Below are 16,858 nucleotides of genomic sequence, written 5' to 3' on the forward strand. Positions count from 1 at the left end.
TTACATTTATTCCGCTGGTTCTGTAGCCTTCACTTGATTAAAGTAAATGTTGTTATTATTGTTATTAAGTGTTCTAATATTATTCTTATTATTAGCTAAATTAAGTGTGACTGGTGGTAAATCAGAAGTTCAGAAAGTAGCATAGACTATTCAGGATAGGCACGGTTATGGCTCCAGATTCTGGGTCAGTTTGCAGACTTCCTATAGCAGGTCCCATGCTATTGAAACGTAGGCGTTTTATGGTATTCTTACAGAACAATACAATATAGGAACCGAAGTAACCTGGCTGAAATGAATGACTTACTTTTGCCTATTTCGATACCTTCCTTCGGTCGATTCTAATAGGACGTGAACAAGGTGCAATACTTTTGACAAACTTGACCCACATGATTCGTTCCTATGGAAACACTTTAGTTTACACTCTGCCCAACATGGAGGAGGACAACGCTGCCGCGGCTCTTGATAGCATTGTGACTGAATTTCATTCGTATGAAGATTTTCTTGACTCTCAGATTACTTCTTTGGATCTATACTATCTAGAGGTAATGCCACATCGAATGTTTTTTTTGTTTTGCAATGTTTTTAGCTGCAGATGTGCTAATATAATGTAATCTAATCGTGCTCAGCTCACATTAACATTATGTTAACGCTAGCAGCTAGCCTATAACTGACAGGCTACCTACCCTACATTACCAGTCGTAGCTATTGTTTAAGTCTGTGACAATTTTATTGTTATGTCGCAAGGTGCAAATTCAGTTACACTGGTTCTCAAAGTTTATGTCTGATACATCCTAGACCAGGTGCATGAGAAGTCTATCCATTTGATCCAATTAATAGCCTATCTAATTAATAAGCTTGGTATTTGTTACAGAAACGTTTAAAACTTCACATTTGCATTAAGTTAATCTATTCTCTAGCTTCTATAGACTAGTTTAGACTATATGACTATGTCCATTGTATTGGTCCAGTCAGTGAGTCCGTTCACTCGTTGTGTTTGATGTAGGATAGCTATTTGAACACTAGGTGGTGCTATGGGCTAACACTGTGAGCCGTATAGGGCTCTGACACTGTAAACCAGGAACGGTCTGTGTCCTCTTGATAAACACCCTCTCACAGAGTAATCTGGCTTGAATTATTTAGGTGTCCTTAAAAAAAAGCAAGCTAGAGTGTTTTAACGCCATAGGTTTGTTTGTTTGACTGTCAGGCCTAAAGGTTTAGGGATAACGATGAGAGTATGTCATACCCTTGCAGCCTACACAATTTCTTGTATAATGCTCCCTACTGTGTCTTTCTTTTGTTTTCTTTTTATTTAATTGCACTGTTTTTTTTTAACCGTTGAGTTTAACAGCTGTCTGACCGAGCTGATATGGTCCTTTTTTGCCAGGTCCATCTCTAAGCCAGAGCGGTGAACATGCTAGCCTTTTTAAAGTCTAAATTAGCCAAGGTCACTGTGTTTGCCAGTGCAACTCATGAAATATGTAGATGAATCATCTTATCACCGCAGTCAGGTAAACTGCTTCATGGTGGCCATACACTTATTGAAAACATCTGTTGGTCAAGCTTTCCCACACTGAACCGATTAAAAAATAATCCCCTGATAAGGGTAATAGAAAAAATAGCAATCATTTACCAAATTCCTCAATTGTCATCATTAGGTCTAGATGCATTCCTAGTGCATGTAGCCCAGTGTGTGGATTTAAGCACCTAACTTTGGCCTTAACTCTCCCGTCGCTAAGCGTTACATAACTGTCCGAAGAAAGTAGGCCAAGACTATCAGTGCACCATCAGGTAGTAGTTGATATTACGAGGCTGGAACCGAGGCTTACCGGGTCTGCGGCCCGTCTACCGGAACACCCCACTGCTAGAGTGTGGAGCGAGTGACCGCTTAGCCGCACACATACACACACACACACACACACACACACACACACACACACACACACACACACACACACACACACACACACACACCCCCAGGGGACCCTGCTTGGATTTCCAAACAACATTCTTCTGTTTGACCGCTTGCTTACTCGGGATTTGTTAATGTGGTGCTCTGGAGATGGGGTTTATAAATAATTCAGATGTTAGGGTCGAAAGAGTCATTCATAACAGCCGGGCTTGTAGCCTAGTGTTTGCCTTGCAGGGCTGACCCCCCCAGGAGAGTTACAGGACGGGGATGGTGGTTGCCAGAGAGGGGATGAGGGGCCAAGGAGTGCAGGACTTTTTTTTTACCAAGCCAGTTCTCTTCAACAGACTGTCCGACACAGAGCTGAACTGGTCGCAGCTCTGTCTTCAAGCAAGGCGTCACTGGTTTAACTCCAAGCCAAAGATGTTTTTCTATTTTTTTTCTTTCTGTCACAGAGCCAGCGCAAACAATCAAGGACACATTGTTTGTTTAATGGTTATTATGGTAGCCTCCCATGGATTAGGTAACACTTCTTCACACTTTTGACCTGTTGATGCAGGAAAACAATATGGGTTAGGCTATATTGGATAATGTGGATTAACTGTTGAGGTTAGCATTTGTTTTTAGTTATGACGAAATCCATACAGAAACCCACATGTGAAACCATGCCAGGATGCTCACTTGCTCAAGTGGTGCCCAGCCTCAACCAGTGGGTTAATGCATATTGGACTGCAGAATGGTTTAGTGACCACCTGAAGGAGCTTTGCCTTATTACAAAGCAGAGCAGCTTTCCGTTGATGGCTCGGCTCAACCACACTCGTTTTGGGGCCTCTGTGCTCTCTGTGTGTGCGGGGCAAACCGCAGCACGTCTAATCTCTCCTGTCTGTGACACCGTTAGCCCTGAGCCCATTTGTCAAAGTAGAGCTCAAATGGGCCCCGGCCGGCTGTTGCCTGCAACTGGGCTCCAGGGTGGTTTGGGTTGGGTTGGGTTGGGATGGGATTGGGGGCTCGACCCAGACTCCCCTGCTTCTACTGGCCACATGAAAGCCTCTGGTGGGCTTTGAAGGGGACCAGGGGCCCCTCTGCTGCCCAGATGCTGGGGAGGGCCACAACGAGATGCCTGAGGTCTGATGGTGATGGGGAGTTGCAAGGTTGGGGTTAGGGGATGGACGTATTGATCACAGGGGCCACTTCTTAGTCTTGTGTCTGCTTTGGAGAGCTAGTCTATGTAGCACTGTGGCCTACTCCCCATTCACCGTCCCCAAGTCCTGGGCTGCCTTTCTGTCCTCGGCTTGCTCTCCTGTTTTTCTCTCTTTCTTATTTTGGTCGTTTTCATGTTTTTTTTTCTTTCTCTTATTATTGTTTTTTTTTTCTTTTTCTTTCTGTGGTTGCATATTGGGTTGTTGATGAACTCGAGGTTTCACATTTAATAAACAAGCATTCAAGCTGTGTTTTTTTGCCGGTCCAGACAAAATATGGCCCCCGCCTGACCAACGCACTGAGATGGAAAAGAGCGGGGCTGAAGCAGGGCTCTGTACGCTGGCTGACCCGTGAACTTGTGCTAACCTGAAACAGAGGTGAACGGGAAGTGGTGCCCCTGAAACCTCTGGGTTACTGATGCTTTTCATGTGGATAACCTCACCGAGATGATGTTGTTTCATCACATTGTGAAGTTTACTCAGCATGGCGCTGCAAAGGACTTCTGCGGTGTGTTAAATAAAGACTTTGCTAACCATGTTGGAATATATAAGCCAATGCTGTATGGCTGGGATTGTGACCTCTTCAGTGATGGTCAAGGAGATTATATATAGTTGACACCCCAGTCAAGGGCCAAGTGATAATTTCCTTATATTTACAACCGCTCATTTAGTAGATTAAAAGCGGCCTATTATTATGGTGTTATTTTTTGTTGGTTCGTGTGCCTCCTGGGTTTTAGATGCCTTGATGCTAGCTGCTTTCAGACCTACGTGTAAGCTTAAGTCTGCATGTTCTGCGGATGTCAAGCGGTTGGGCCGTATAACAACATAACCGGTCATTTGGAATTCCGAACTTAGCCGGCTCTTACAGTACACTACTCCCCTTCAAGTATTGTCGACATACATTATGTAAATGAGCTCGCATATAGCCTCACATATGGCTTACTCATTGAGTAGAAGCGTTTCACCTCAGAACCAATTATATCCGTGATACCAATGCAGAACCTTGATGGCCTTAGATCTTAGTGATAAACCCGTTGACAGCTTAATGTGGTGCTAAGGAAGCTATTTGTTTGCAACTATCTGAAAGAGCTGGAGATGTTGAAAAATATTGTGTGTGTGTTAATGTTGTTATTGATATACAGTAGGTTGAATCAGTATCGATGACCTGACCTTTCCCCTCTGCCCTTTGACCTTTGACTTTTGACGTCTGAGTGCTTTGCTGTGCCAGGATGAGGAGTTGGCACGCCACCTGGTGGAGCTGGGATACAGAGGCAGCGGGGAGGTGCTCAAGAGGGAGGAGTTTGAGACCAGGAAGGCCGCCGCCGAAGCATCCCGCCTCAACAAGAGGAGCCAGAGACAGTAAGAAAGTGTGTGTGCGTACGTGTGTGTGTGTGTGCGTGTGTGAGAGAGAGAGACAGAGAGAGAAAGAGGGAGAGACTGTGTATATGTGTGTGTGTGTGTGTGTGTGTGTGTGTGTGTGTGTGTGGGTGTTGGGATATGAAGTGTGTGCATCCATGGTGTATTTCATACTTTTGAAAACCAATTCCAGGGTTGATGTTTGTGCACATCTTGTCAGTGTGCTGCTGCCTATCCCTGGCTACATCTCTGCATGACCATGGCCCTAGAAATGGCCCTAGAAATAGTTTGCAAGTGAACCGATCACACAAACAAACAGAAGCAAAACAAGATCGCAGTGCAACACAGACACAGACATAGCACAGTTTTCCGAGCGAGTTGCCTCCTAGGCAGCCGTCTATATCTAGCCTCGGAGATGTGTGGCTTTCCGGTGTCTCCCGTGGCCCTGCACATTAGTGGGAAGTAAATGATAGGGGGGCCCCCATCGGGACTGGCGCCTCCACGTCACCCCTCCAGCGGGCCACCAGGAGCCAGGGTTGCCAGGTCCTCACAGCAGAGGGCCATAAAAGCGCCATCTCTGAGTGCGGCCACATTCAAAACCACCCAATCCGTCTCATAAAAAAATTCTGCTGATCAAAAAAGCGAACTGAAAATCGCTTTCCAGCCGCCTGAGTGAGGATTCTCTGATCATTTGAAAAAGCTTGCAGCAACGCAGCCAATTCCGTAAGCTGGAATTCCTCTAAAGATTGTGTTGAAAGTTTGGGATTTTCATCTGTGGGGAGACTGAACTCAACATAAATTTATAATTAAATAAAAATGATGTTTGTTTTGAAAAAAAAAAAAAAAACAGAAAAAAAAGCAAATCTGGCAACCTAGTGACAGTAAGAGGCTGTGGTATTAGCAGAGCAGAGTCTGCCATTCATTACTCTCAGCATGTGTGCATGATCATATGCAGCCGTTTGGCAGGTGCACAACCAGAGGGACATTATTTTGGACAAACGAATGACAAATTAGCTTAAAACCAGGTTTTTATGTCAGAAAACTGTGCAGTCACATGCAACCAGGAGATTGTTATTCAACACATAACTTCATCAAGAAGGGGAAAAAAAAACATTTGAAGTTGGCAATAAATGACACAGGATGAGCAGGTCTGCTCAGCAAGTCTTGTGTGCAGGCAGACACGCAGTACACTATGAATGCCTGCAGGGGGAGGTGTGGCTCATGTGTTCTTTGAAACCTGTGTCATGACAACGTATCATAGCTAGCTAGCTTGTTGAGAAAAGTTGTAATAGTTTACAGAAATTAAATTAAATTGATTTATTTTTGTCTTTGCACATGCATGTCAAATCAAATATCACATGTCTGCACATGATGTCAAAAAATCACATCAAATAAGCAGTCAGTCAAAGTACTTGCTTTGCTTTTGCATTTTCTGAGTTAATCTGTCTAAAGCTCTTCCCCATCTTTTTACTGTGATAGAATCTGTGGCCAGTCAGTGTAATGAGGAGTAGCCTGACTAATTTATTGCCTGTGTAAACCACCAGCTAATGAGGAGCAGGACTCCATAGCCTACACGCCGATCACAAACAAGTGCCTGTTCCAGTCCAGATCCAGTACTGCTTCTTTCACTGAAACCTCAAGTTTGAGATTCCATTTGAGCAGCACGGGTTCACACCAGCGGTTCACCATTACGCTCACACTCACACTACTAGCCAGTGGCTACTGGCAGAGCTGTCCATTCCCAGGGGGACTGTTTAAAGAGCCATCCCCACCCAGTCTCTGTGTGTTAGTCGGGGTCAGCAGCACAGACCGCTGGTCCTCTCCCATGTGACACAACTGGGCTGCAGTTCTCGGTCTGGACAGTGCAGTGCAGTGGAGGCCCTGCTGACCCGGGGTAGAACCGAGTTCCTGAGGTGTACTCAGCAACTCCACGGCCCAAGAGTGGGAACGGGAACCCGCCAGTTTGAGCTCTTTTCCACTTCTTGCGGACTCAGCAAGTCTGTCCCCCCTGAAGTAGCCATGCTGGCTTGCCATGCTGGCTCAGGAATGCCTCAACCCCCTTGGGCACCTCTGCCTCTGTCTCCCCCCACCCCTCTACTCTCTTCACCTCTCTCCCTCACCCTCCCCCACCCCGAAACTACACCCCAAACAGACTGTCATTATTGCATGTGTGTTTTCCTCCTTTTTCGCTGTCTTTTCCCCTCGTTCTTTAGCTGTGTGTGTGTGTGTGTGTGTGTGTGTGTGTCGGTATGTGTGCATGTGTGTGCCTTTGTGTGAGTCCACAAGTGTGTGAGTCCACAAGTATATGTGTGTGTGTGTGTGTGTGTGTGTGTGTGTGTGTGTGTGTGTGTGTGTGTGTGTGTGTGTGTGTCGGTGTCGGTATGTGTGCATGTGTGTGCCTTTGTGTGAGTCCACAAGTGTGTGAGTCCACAAGTATATGCGTTTGTGTGTCCCTGTGTGTGTGTATGTGTGTGTGTGTGTGTGTCTGTGTGTGTGTGTATGTGTCCAAGTGTGTGTGTGTGTGTGTGTGTGTGTATGTGTGTGTGTGTGTGTGTGCGTGTATGTGTCCAAGTGTGTATATGTGTGTGTGTGTGTGTGTGTGTGTGAGTGAGGGGGTTGCTTTTCAAGCTCCCTGTGCTCCTCCAGACCTTTAGTGCCTGCAGGTGTATAAATAGTGCTGGTTTGAATTAAGGCGGCCTGCGCAGCGCGACGAGGCCGGCCTGTAGCGTGCATCTGATCGATGAATGGGCCCTGCACCTGTGCTAATAAAAGGCCCAGGCGGGGAGGAGGTTGTGTGTGCTGAATGCTGATCTCTGCCTGTCCTATTGTTGCCGCGCGTCACTCCAGAAAAGCACCTCTCTCTCTCTCTTTCTGTCCTTCTCTCTCTCTCTCTCTCTCTTTCTGTCCTTCTCTCTCTCTCTCTCTCTCTCTCTCTTTCTGTCCTTCTCTCTCTCTTTCTCTTTCTTTCTTTTTCTCTGTGGTGGTGTGGTGTTGAAGTGGGGAAGTGTCCTGCCAACAAATCTCACAATATAGGTCTACACACAAGGCACACTACACACATACTCACACTGACAAGAGGCATGCACAAACCACACGCACACACACACACACTCTCACTCTCTCTCTCTCTCATGCACACACTCTCACACACACACTGTGCAACACATACACAAACACACACCAAAAATCAACACACACACACACACATACACACATGCAAATTAGGAAATCATTCATTATTACTTTGTGTTTGTGTGCTGTTTACACTACTCTGTATCTATCTTAAATAGTGACTATGCTAGCCGAGCATTTCAAGATGCATGGGGGCAATTCCAAGTAAATGGTTTAGTAACAAAATTGGATAAATGACTGCAACTCTGAGTAATTGGTCAAATAACAGAAGAGGCGACATGGCTTCATTCTAGCAAAACAAAGCCATGGGGTTTAGCCACAGAGGTGTACAACTTACTCTGAGTTCTACTAACTCACTCTTAGTTCTACTAACTTACTCAGTATCTAAACCACTCTAAATCACTAAACCACATCCCTTACTTGGAATACTTTTCCTTGTCCCAAAGGCATCGACACATAGACACACAAACACACAATGCCACACAGCTCTGGTGGTGGGTTTGAGAGGTGCAGAGTGACCTCTCGCCGCCCCTTCCTGCTGACTGACTGACCGTGTGGTCAGCCCGAGTTTGACCCGTGGGACTGATGCAACGGCTGGCAGGCCCCTGACGTGCGATTCCCGCATCTCGGCCCAGTGTAAGCACTCCAGCAGGCCCATGTTTTGCAGAGCGCAGCTTTTTGCCCCAGGGCACTGTTCGCACTGTTTGGCGAATCCCACATTACAAACACAGGCTCCGATTCGCGGACAGTCACAAGGCACCTGCTGAATTCATCAAATATGTGCTCTGACCGGGGCAGGAGTTCACCCGCGGAGCTCCGTTCAAGTGCAGTTCAGGGAGCATTAAGGCCAACGTGTTGGACTGAAATAGATCTTCAAAACTAACAACATTTTGGTGTCTACATGATTGCGGTTTAGAATCTTTTTTCACTCATGTCACAATTAAGAGATCATCTGATAAGGGATTCTTTATAGGACAATTTGTTTTACACAGAGACAGTCCAGGGAGAGAGGCTGAGTAAGATTTGGGTTTTAACAGACAGACACCAAGAGAGGTGAAGAAGCTGTTAATGTCAGGTTGTAGAGCCAGAAAAACAGAGACATGGACGTGGACATGGATTGTGTCGAGTTGACGTTTTACATTGCCAACTGTTATATCTAGATGTAGCTAAATTTAATTTACATTCCATTGTCTCTTTTTTTAAATCTATGCTTATTCCTTCTCAATGCTGAGAGAGAGAGAGAGAGAGAGAGAGAGAGAGATTGGAGACTGGATTTAGACTGGGATGAGTCTAAAGCAGATTCAGAAAGTTTGGAATAAACAGAGAGAGGGGTTGCAGTGTACAGCTCAACCAGTTGTGAAAGGTGCTAAGACCATCAAGGCCGTGGGTTTAATAGCCAGGCAGCACACGTTCATCTAATATGCATGTCTGCACTTTGCTGGAAGTCATGTTGGATAAATGGTCAAATGTCTTCTAAGTAAATATGACTGAGGAACTCCGTGTTTGACCTTGAAGAAGGTACAAGGCAGGAACAGCTCTAGGCTCTGCAGTTAGAGACCCAGAGAAAGTGCAACCGCTTTGAGCTCCAGGTCACATGACTTTTAATGCGTTCTTTAATTGGAACATCAATCTCTGGACACATTAAAACCTTACATCGAAAACATTTACAATGAATGAAAAAGCTGCAGAGTATAAAAGAAATAAATATACTAAACAAGTTGATTGGAAAAAGCCCCCATGACAAACAGGCCTGAGTCCCAGGAGCAGACACACAGCAGATGTAGAGAGCAACGGTGCCATTGCCTCCCAGAGTCTCTCAGTTAAACGTGCCCTTTGTCTATTGTTCCACTCTTTTCCATTTCTCCCTCTCTTTCTCTCTCCGTGTCAATTGAGGCAATACTGTAGTGCACTTATGCACTCATTTGCTAAGCCTTCCAAGAGTGAGTATGATTGGATGTCATTTATGATCATGCATGCTGCATACATCCTTCTGATAATCTGGAACTACACCACCCAGATTGCACCTGCTATGCATCAGATCTGGCCTGGAGCTGGGTGATAGGGGCATGTGTGTTGAGTTGGTATGACGGTATACAAACTAAATACAGTACATAACTCACACACATCACATGCAACCCCCCCAACACTGCAACACACACACACTGTCATATGTTCAAGTAGGTACAGTTTTTACACCTGGTGTGCCGCCAGGTGAATGTCCTCTGGCTTTCAGGCACTCCTGAAGCGAACTGACCAAGCAAACACTCGTTTTAATCCGAGTTGACACCAGTGGGGTGGAACAATCCTGAACGGTCTGTTTCTGATCACAGAACGAACTCTGAAATCTCCGACCGGCCACAGCGAGCCGAAAACTGCCACAACGTTCGCCTCTGACTCTGACTCCGACTCCCTGTCCAACCGCAGGCTTCCAAGCCTCTGTGTCGGGAGAATAAATCACTGAAACGGACCCAAAATAAATCAGGCCCCAAGAGCCCTCCATCACGCTGCCATGTCGCCCGCGCTCAGGTTGCACACAACTTTCCGGACGACGGGTCCAGATGCTGTTTGCGTATCGTGTCAGAGACTAAGTAGTGTGGTGCCACATCTTGGACCGGATTCATGCGCTACTTCTGAATATTGTGTTTCACTGTTTGAACGGATGTGTGCCAAAATCAGCCAAGTAAGCATCCGGGTTTAGGGCTACAGAGCTCCAACGTCAGGTCTCCTGTTAGTGGAGTTAGCTCTGCAGAATAGCTGGGATTGGCCTGAAATTAGACTCTCATTTCAATTTCCTTGCTAGAGATTTCCAGAGCATTTATCCAATCTGGAATTAATGTTCTCTTAACTGTGCATTTCTCTTCTGTGTGTGTGTGTGTGTGTGCGTGACTAGTATGTGGTCAGCATATTGTGATGGTGTTCAGAGCTGAGCAACTGCTTTGAATCATTCAGGTCTTGACAGACACTGGGCCAGGCCGTCTTCCCACCATGCTTTTAATGTTAGGCAACACATTCTGAATTCCTGAGGCATCAGTGCTTCCTGACGAATAGTGATCTTCAGGGCGTGTTTCCGAAATGGGAATTGATGAGTACAAATGAGGATTAGCCTGGCACAGGAGCTCAAAGCAAAGCCCTTCACGGCAGAGAGGCCGGAGAAGAGGGAGAGGGTGTGAAGAGACGGAAGAAAAGAGGCCAAAAAAAAAAAAACACATCAAACAAAATGAACAAAATGACAAAAAACCCTGACAAAGAAAATCTCTACATCAGGAAGGTAGCTACTTTTATCAAACTTTCCCCTTGCCCCTCCAGGATTGCTCTTCACTGAGAAACTCAGCCAGCTGTCCAGCTTGGTCTCCATATATGATCATTTCCGCTAACATCAAAAGTGTGTGTGGTGTGTAGCATGGGCTTGTGCCTATGGCTCCTTTTGTTTGTTAGTCTCAAGCGCATGCACTTAAGGCCCTCCTTTGCAAGCTAATAGCCTACTTACGCTCCATTCAGAAAGGTTTGAACAGATTTTAATCAGGGTTTAAAAATGTATCTTTCTGTGTACGATTCCTTGCATTAAGGACTTAATGTGTCATATGCTCTGCTCTGCGTTCGCGATTTACGGTATCCAGGGACATTTCCAGATGTCAGGCTTTTTGACTATCGCTCACGTTGACGCTTCAAAAACTTTGTCTGGCTCCCATGTGTGAACGCAACTTGACTGACAACACGTCAGGCTCTTTGTGCATTTTGCAATAGGTTTTCGATGGCTTCCCTTTCAAATTAATACTGACAGTCAGGATGAGAAGGTCTTGTTTTAGTTTTAAATCACTTCTAAACAAGGACAAAAGAGGAAAAAAAAGACAACAACAACACACAACAACAACTAAAAGATTAAACGCTAACAGCGGGTGAGGGGCAGGGAGTCTAATGGCATTGTAGATTGGATTTCCTTTCGTCTTTAATGAAACCATCTGTTTGCTTGTTGTTGCCGCTCTGCTGTTTCCTTTCTGCGAGCCATTTGTAAAGTGCGCCATTCTCTCAAAGCCCCCCCCCCCCCCCGCCCTCCTGAACATCAAGAGTGGCGTAAGGGGGCTCCTGTTCCCCCCCCCCTCCCTGCGGACACGCTCTCTTTCTGGATTATTACAAGGCCCGGGCAGGCCCGCGACGGACGCGTTGCACCGCATCTCTCACTTCCTTCACCTGAGGGCTCGTAGCGCTCGCTCTGATGTTTGGTAGCGGGCCACTCCAGGGGCCCAGAGAACGTGTTTTTTGCATTATCAGGCTGCCGCCATAAAGCTACGTGGCGGCACTGTCATCAGTGGCTTTGTAGTCAGACCCTTTCTGCCTGCAAGCGGCGGATGCCTGTGATGAATTCTGCAGTCACCTGCGTGTAATGGTGATGGTGTTGGTCGGGGGTTGGGGTCGGGGAGGTGATGGCTGTGCTGGCGAGGAAGGGGAAGTTGCGTCTGTGAAGCAGCATATGTGTGGCCAGCATGTGTGTGTGTATCGAGACATGAGGACAACTCATGACTCATGTCAAGTCAAGTCAAGTCAAGTCAAGTTTATTTATATAGCACATTTCATACACAGAGGTCATTCAATGTGCTTTACATAAACAAAACCAAACGATAATAACAAATAAAAGCATAGAAGGGCAATATAGTCAAAGAATAGTTAAAAGGTAAAGATCATAATAAAAAGAAAACATAAAACACAAGGTAAAATCATTTAAAAGTAAAGAATAATTAGTAAGCAAAAACAAAGGCAAAAGTAGTAAAAAAAGTAATAAAAGACAAAGTAGAATAATTATCGAGGCAGATTCAGAATTTGTAACTCGGCACAGTTAGCAGAAAGCGCCTGAGAACAGTTTGGTCTTAAGTCTAGATTTAAAACTGGCTACAGTTGGGGCCTTTTAATGTCATCCCAAAAGTTGGTTCCACAGCTGAGCCGCATAGCAGCTAAAAAGCTGCTTCACCATGTTTAGTTCTAACTGTAGGTTTTACTAGCAGGTTTTTCACCTGGGACCTGAGAGGACGAGAAGGTGTGTACTGCTGAAGCATGTCTGACAAGTATTTAGGTCCTGCTCCATTTACTGATTTATAAACAAGCAATAGTGCTTTTAAAGTCAATTCTGTGACTTACTGGAAGCCAGTGCAAGGACTTAAGAATTGGAGTAATGTGGTCAGTTCTTTTAGTTTTTGTTAGAGTCCTAGCTGCTGCATTTTGTATCACCTGAAGCTGTTTAATAGTCTTTTTAGGAAGGCCTGTGAACAGTCCATTGCAGTAATCAACCCTGCTGGAGATAAATGCATGAATGAGTTTTTCTAAGTCATGTTTTGACATCAGCCCTCTGAGTTTGACAATATTTTTGAGGTGGTAAAAGCTGATTTAGTTATCGCTTTCATGTGGCTGTTGAAATTTAGATCACTGTCAATTAATACACCAAGGTTTTTAACAGTATCCTTTGCCTTCAACCCTTTTTGTGTCAATGAGAGTGGCAACCCTAAGTCTTTCCTCATTTTTACCAAATATAATTACTTCAGTTTTTTCTTTGTTCAGCTGAAGAAAATTTTGGGACATCCAGGTGTTGATTTGTTCTATACACTGACACATAGATTCAAGAGGACCATAGTTGTTTGGTGATAGAGCTAAGTAAATTTGTGTGTCATCTGCATAGCTATGATATGAAATCAAATTATTTTGAATGATTTGTCCAAGTGGGAGCATATAGAGGTTGAATAATAGTGGCCCCAAGATCGACCCCTGGGGAACACCACAGGTCAAGGACGTTGGTGTTGAGGTACAGTTTCCGATGGCAACAAAGAAGCTCCTTTCTTGTAGATATGATTTTAGCCAGCTGATAACTATGCCTGTAAATCCAACCCAGTGTTCTAGTCTGTGTAGTAAAATATTGTGATCAACAGTGTCAAATGCTGCACTAAGGTCCAGTAGCACTAGGACTGATGTTTTACCTGAATCTGTGTTGAGGCGTATGTCATTGGAAACTTTAATGAGAGCTGTTTCAGTGCTGTGATTTGCCCGAAAACCAGACTGAAAGTAATCAAAATACCCATTTGATGTTAGGAAGGTGGTTAATTGATTAAAGACTACTTTTTCAATAATTTTGCCAATAAAAGGTAGATTGGATATGGGCCTGTAATTGTTTAGCATGGAGGCATCCAGGTTATTCTTCTTGAGAAGTGGCTTTACAACAGCTGTTTTCAGTGACTTAGGAAAAGTGCCAGACAGCAATGATACATTTACAATTTGAAGGACATCCGCCGCTATGAGGTGAAAAAACAGTTTTGAAGAAATTGGTAGGCAGAGTGTCTAAGACACATGTGGAAGGGCTGAGATTCTGTACCGTTTTTTCAAGTGTTTCGTAGTCTATCAAGCTGAACTCTGACATCAAGTTTAGTTTCCCTCTGTTTGTTGCTGGAAGTTCAGGTTGTTGAATTTGTAATTGAGCAGATATGTTGAGTCTGATTTTGTCAATTTTACCTTTAAAAAAAGATGAAAACTCATTGCATTTATTAGTTGAGAGAAGTTCAGGCTTAATTGTGAGGGGGGATTTGTTAACTTATCAACAGTTGAAAATAGAATATGAAAGTGTTATTTGAACTTCTATTGATAATGTTAGAAAAGAAAGACTGTCTTGCTTTTGCATATTTCAGAGTTATATAAAGCGGAGCATCTCTTTATGGATTTCATAGTGGATCTGAAGTTTGTATTTACGCCATTTTCTTTCAGTCTTCCTACACTCTCTTTTTAGAAGTTTAACTGCTGGATTTTGCCTCCATGGTGCTTTCTGTTTGTCCTTAACTTTCTTGAATTGTAATGGAGCAATGTCATCCATAATGTTTGCCATTTTTGCATTAAAGTGATCAAATAAGTCTTCAGAGTCTGACAGTTGACTTGACTTTAGTGAAAGTGCTTGCTCAAAGAGAGCACTTGTCTGATAATTTATGATTCTCCTTTTACCATCATAGCTGTGTTTTGAGTGTGTGGGGACATAGACATATCAAAGAACACCAAAAAATGATCAGATAAGGCCAGGTCTTTAACAGCTGTAGAGACATCGAGACCCTTTGTGATAACAAGGTCGAGGGTATGGCCGAGAGAGTGTGTTGGCCCCTGTACATGCTGTGTTAGGGAGAAAGTATCGATTAGTGCAATGAATTCCTTGGCATAATTGTTTTCAGGATTATCCACATGCAAGTTTAGATCCCCTGATATAATAAGACAGTCATACTCTATGCAAACAACTGATAGCAGTTCACCTAGCTCTTCAAGAAAAACTTTAGCTGAATGTTTTGGAGGCCTGTAAATTGTCAGTAATAAAATCTGAGGAGAAGACTTAATGCATGCACACAGATATTCAAATGAAGTAAAGTCACCGAATGATGACTGATTGCACTGAAAAGACGTCTTGAAAATTGTGGCTATCCCCCCACCTCTTTTATTTGCTCTGGTAGCACTCAAAAAACTGAAGTTTGGGGGAGCTGATTCGATGAGAGTAGCAGCACTGTTTGCTTGATCAAACCATGTCTCAGTTAAAAGTAAAAAATCAAGGTTGTGTGTGCAAATTAGATCATGAATTAAGAATGATTTGTTTGAAAGAGATCTGATATTTAGGAGTGCTAGTTTTGTTAGTTTAAGTGTTGGGGAAATATGATCCATGGGGGAAATCTGAGGTTGATGTGTCTGTGTCAGGGAATGGAGAAGCAGCTGAAGAGAGAGGGTTGCACAAAAAAGATCAGTGTTTGACAATTCTGGAGGAAGAGCTGACTCAAAACGAATTTGGTTGGCAGGAGATGCTGTATTGGTTCTCTAATTGACACCACATACCATAAAGACCAAAAAGAAGAAAACACATTGTTGTGTTTGTCACTCTCATGACTCATTTGAAAATCTCTAAAGACATCCCAGCTAACACATGACGTTGCATCAACAATGCCAGAAAGTTGTCACTTGGTCACCGCATCGTTATAATCTGGCCATGTCCTTATAGCTTCACAGCAATGTTGCACAGAGAATGTTGTCAGTTGGTACCATGAGCAACTTTGCAGCAATGATATAAGCTGGTCAGCTGATAACGTAGTCAGTTGTTTACCCTGCTGACATAGTTACGTTGCCGTTACATTGCTGCAACGCGCATGTAATGACCAAAAATACCTTGGCACAAAGTCGCATCCTACGTGGCTACGTGGAAAGTGAAAGGTGCCATTTTGTAACTGCAACGTAACTTATTAATGTTGCCAGTCCGTAACCGCAACATCAGGTTACATTGCAGCAATGTGGTATTGAAAGGTTCCATTTTGTAATCCACATTGCTGCAACGTAGCCTGATGTTCTGGTTATGGATTGGCAATGTTGGAGAGTTACGTTGCTGTTATGAATTGTCACCTTTCACTTTCCACATTGTGGCAACGTTGGATGCGACGTTGTGACAAGGTATTTTTGGTATATATATTAATATATTATTACGTTGCAGCAACTTAACTGTGTTAGCTGGGATGGCTTCTAAATACGTTTTCTCATGATTGTATGCACCATAAATAATCACCAAATGGATTTTTTTTAAAGCACCACGATGGAGCTCTTGTACCTAAGAATACTGTAACTGCCTCAAATTTATTTTGATGCTACACTGAATAAAGAGAATAGAGTCTCTGACATTGTCGATGCACACCCAGAACACCTGGCACTGCACTATGTAACGTTGTCGGAGATAGAAGCATGACCCTTTTCATCAGTTTTAGATGTTGAAAATTGTCAAAAAGGGAAATTCCTACATTGTGTTGCTTTACGTGATTTTTGTAAAGATGAAAACAAGATGTCATGTCAGATTTAAAAAAGAAAAATAATTAAAGGGCACCATTTATTGGTTTTCGTAAACAAGTTGAGTTTGAGGTGAAGCCCAGATTTGAAGTGAAGTAAGTCTTTGAGGTCCATTTGAGTTCCGCTGGTGGCGTGCTGCCTGCTCTCGAGCCGTGTGTTTGAAGGGGGAAGGGGGGAAGTGTGTGTATGTGTGTTGGGGGGGTAGAACTGGCTGCTTAGAGAAGCTGGAAGTGATGCATCACATGTCCCCTCGTGGTTGCCATGATATTACGTTATAATTAAAAGCCACCGGCGTCTGATGAGGACGAAACCACGGAGGCAACATGTGTTGAACAGTGATGCTCAGCAAGCAGCAGAGCAGCCAAAGCAGAAAGGCAGCCCTACGGAAAAAAAGCTATTGGCAAACGCTAGAAAACAGCAATCGAAACAAGCCAAA

The 16,858-nt window shown here is 44.1% G+C and overlaps 1 protein-coding gene across 1 annotated transcript in view; it reads left to right on the forward strand.

Annotated features, from left to right (window-relative positions):
- Nucleotides 1–410: 410 nt before the first annotated feature.
- cfap299 (cilia and flagella associated protein 299) overlaps nucleotides 411–16,858 on the forward strand; it is a 95,013-nt gene continuing 78,565 nt past the window's right edge. The window contains exons 1-2 of the mRNA XM_048244276.1: nucleotides 411–542; nucleotides 4,334–4,464. Coding sequence (XP_048100233.1) covers nucleotides 432–542; nucleotides 4,334–4,464 — 242 coding nt within the window. The 5' untranslated portion in view covers nucleotides 411–431. The remainder of the gene's footprint in view (nucleotides 543–4,333; nucleotides 4,465–16,858) is intronic.

This window comes from Alosa alosa, chromosome 5 (assembly GCF_017589495.1).
Source record: "Alosa alosa isolate M-15738 ecotype Scorff River chromosome 5, AALO_Geno_1.1, whole genome shotgun sequence".
NCBI lineage: Eukaryota > Metazoa > Chordata > Actinopteri > Clupeiformes > Clupeidae > Alosa > Alosa alosa.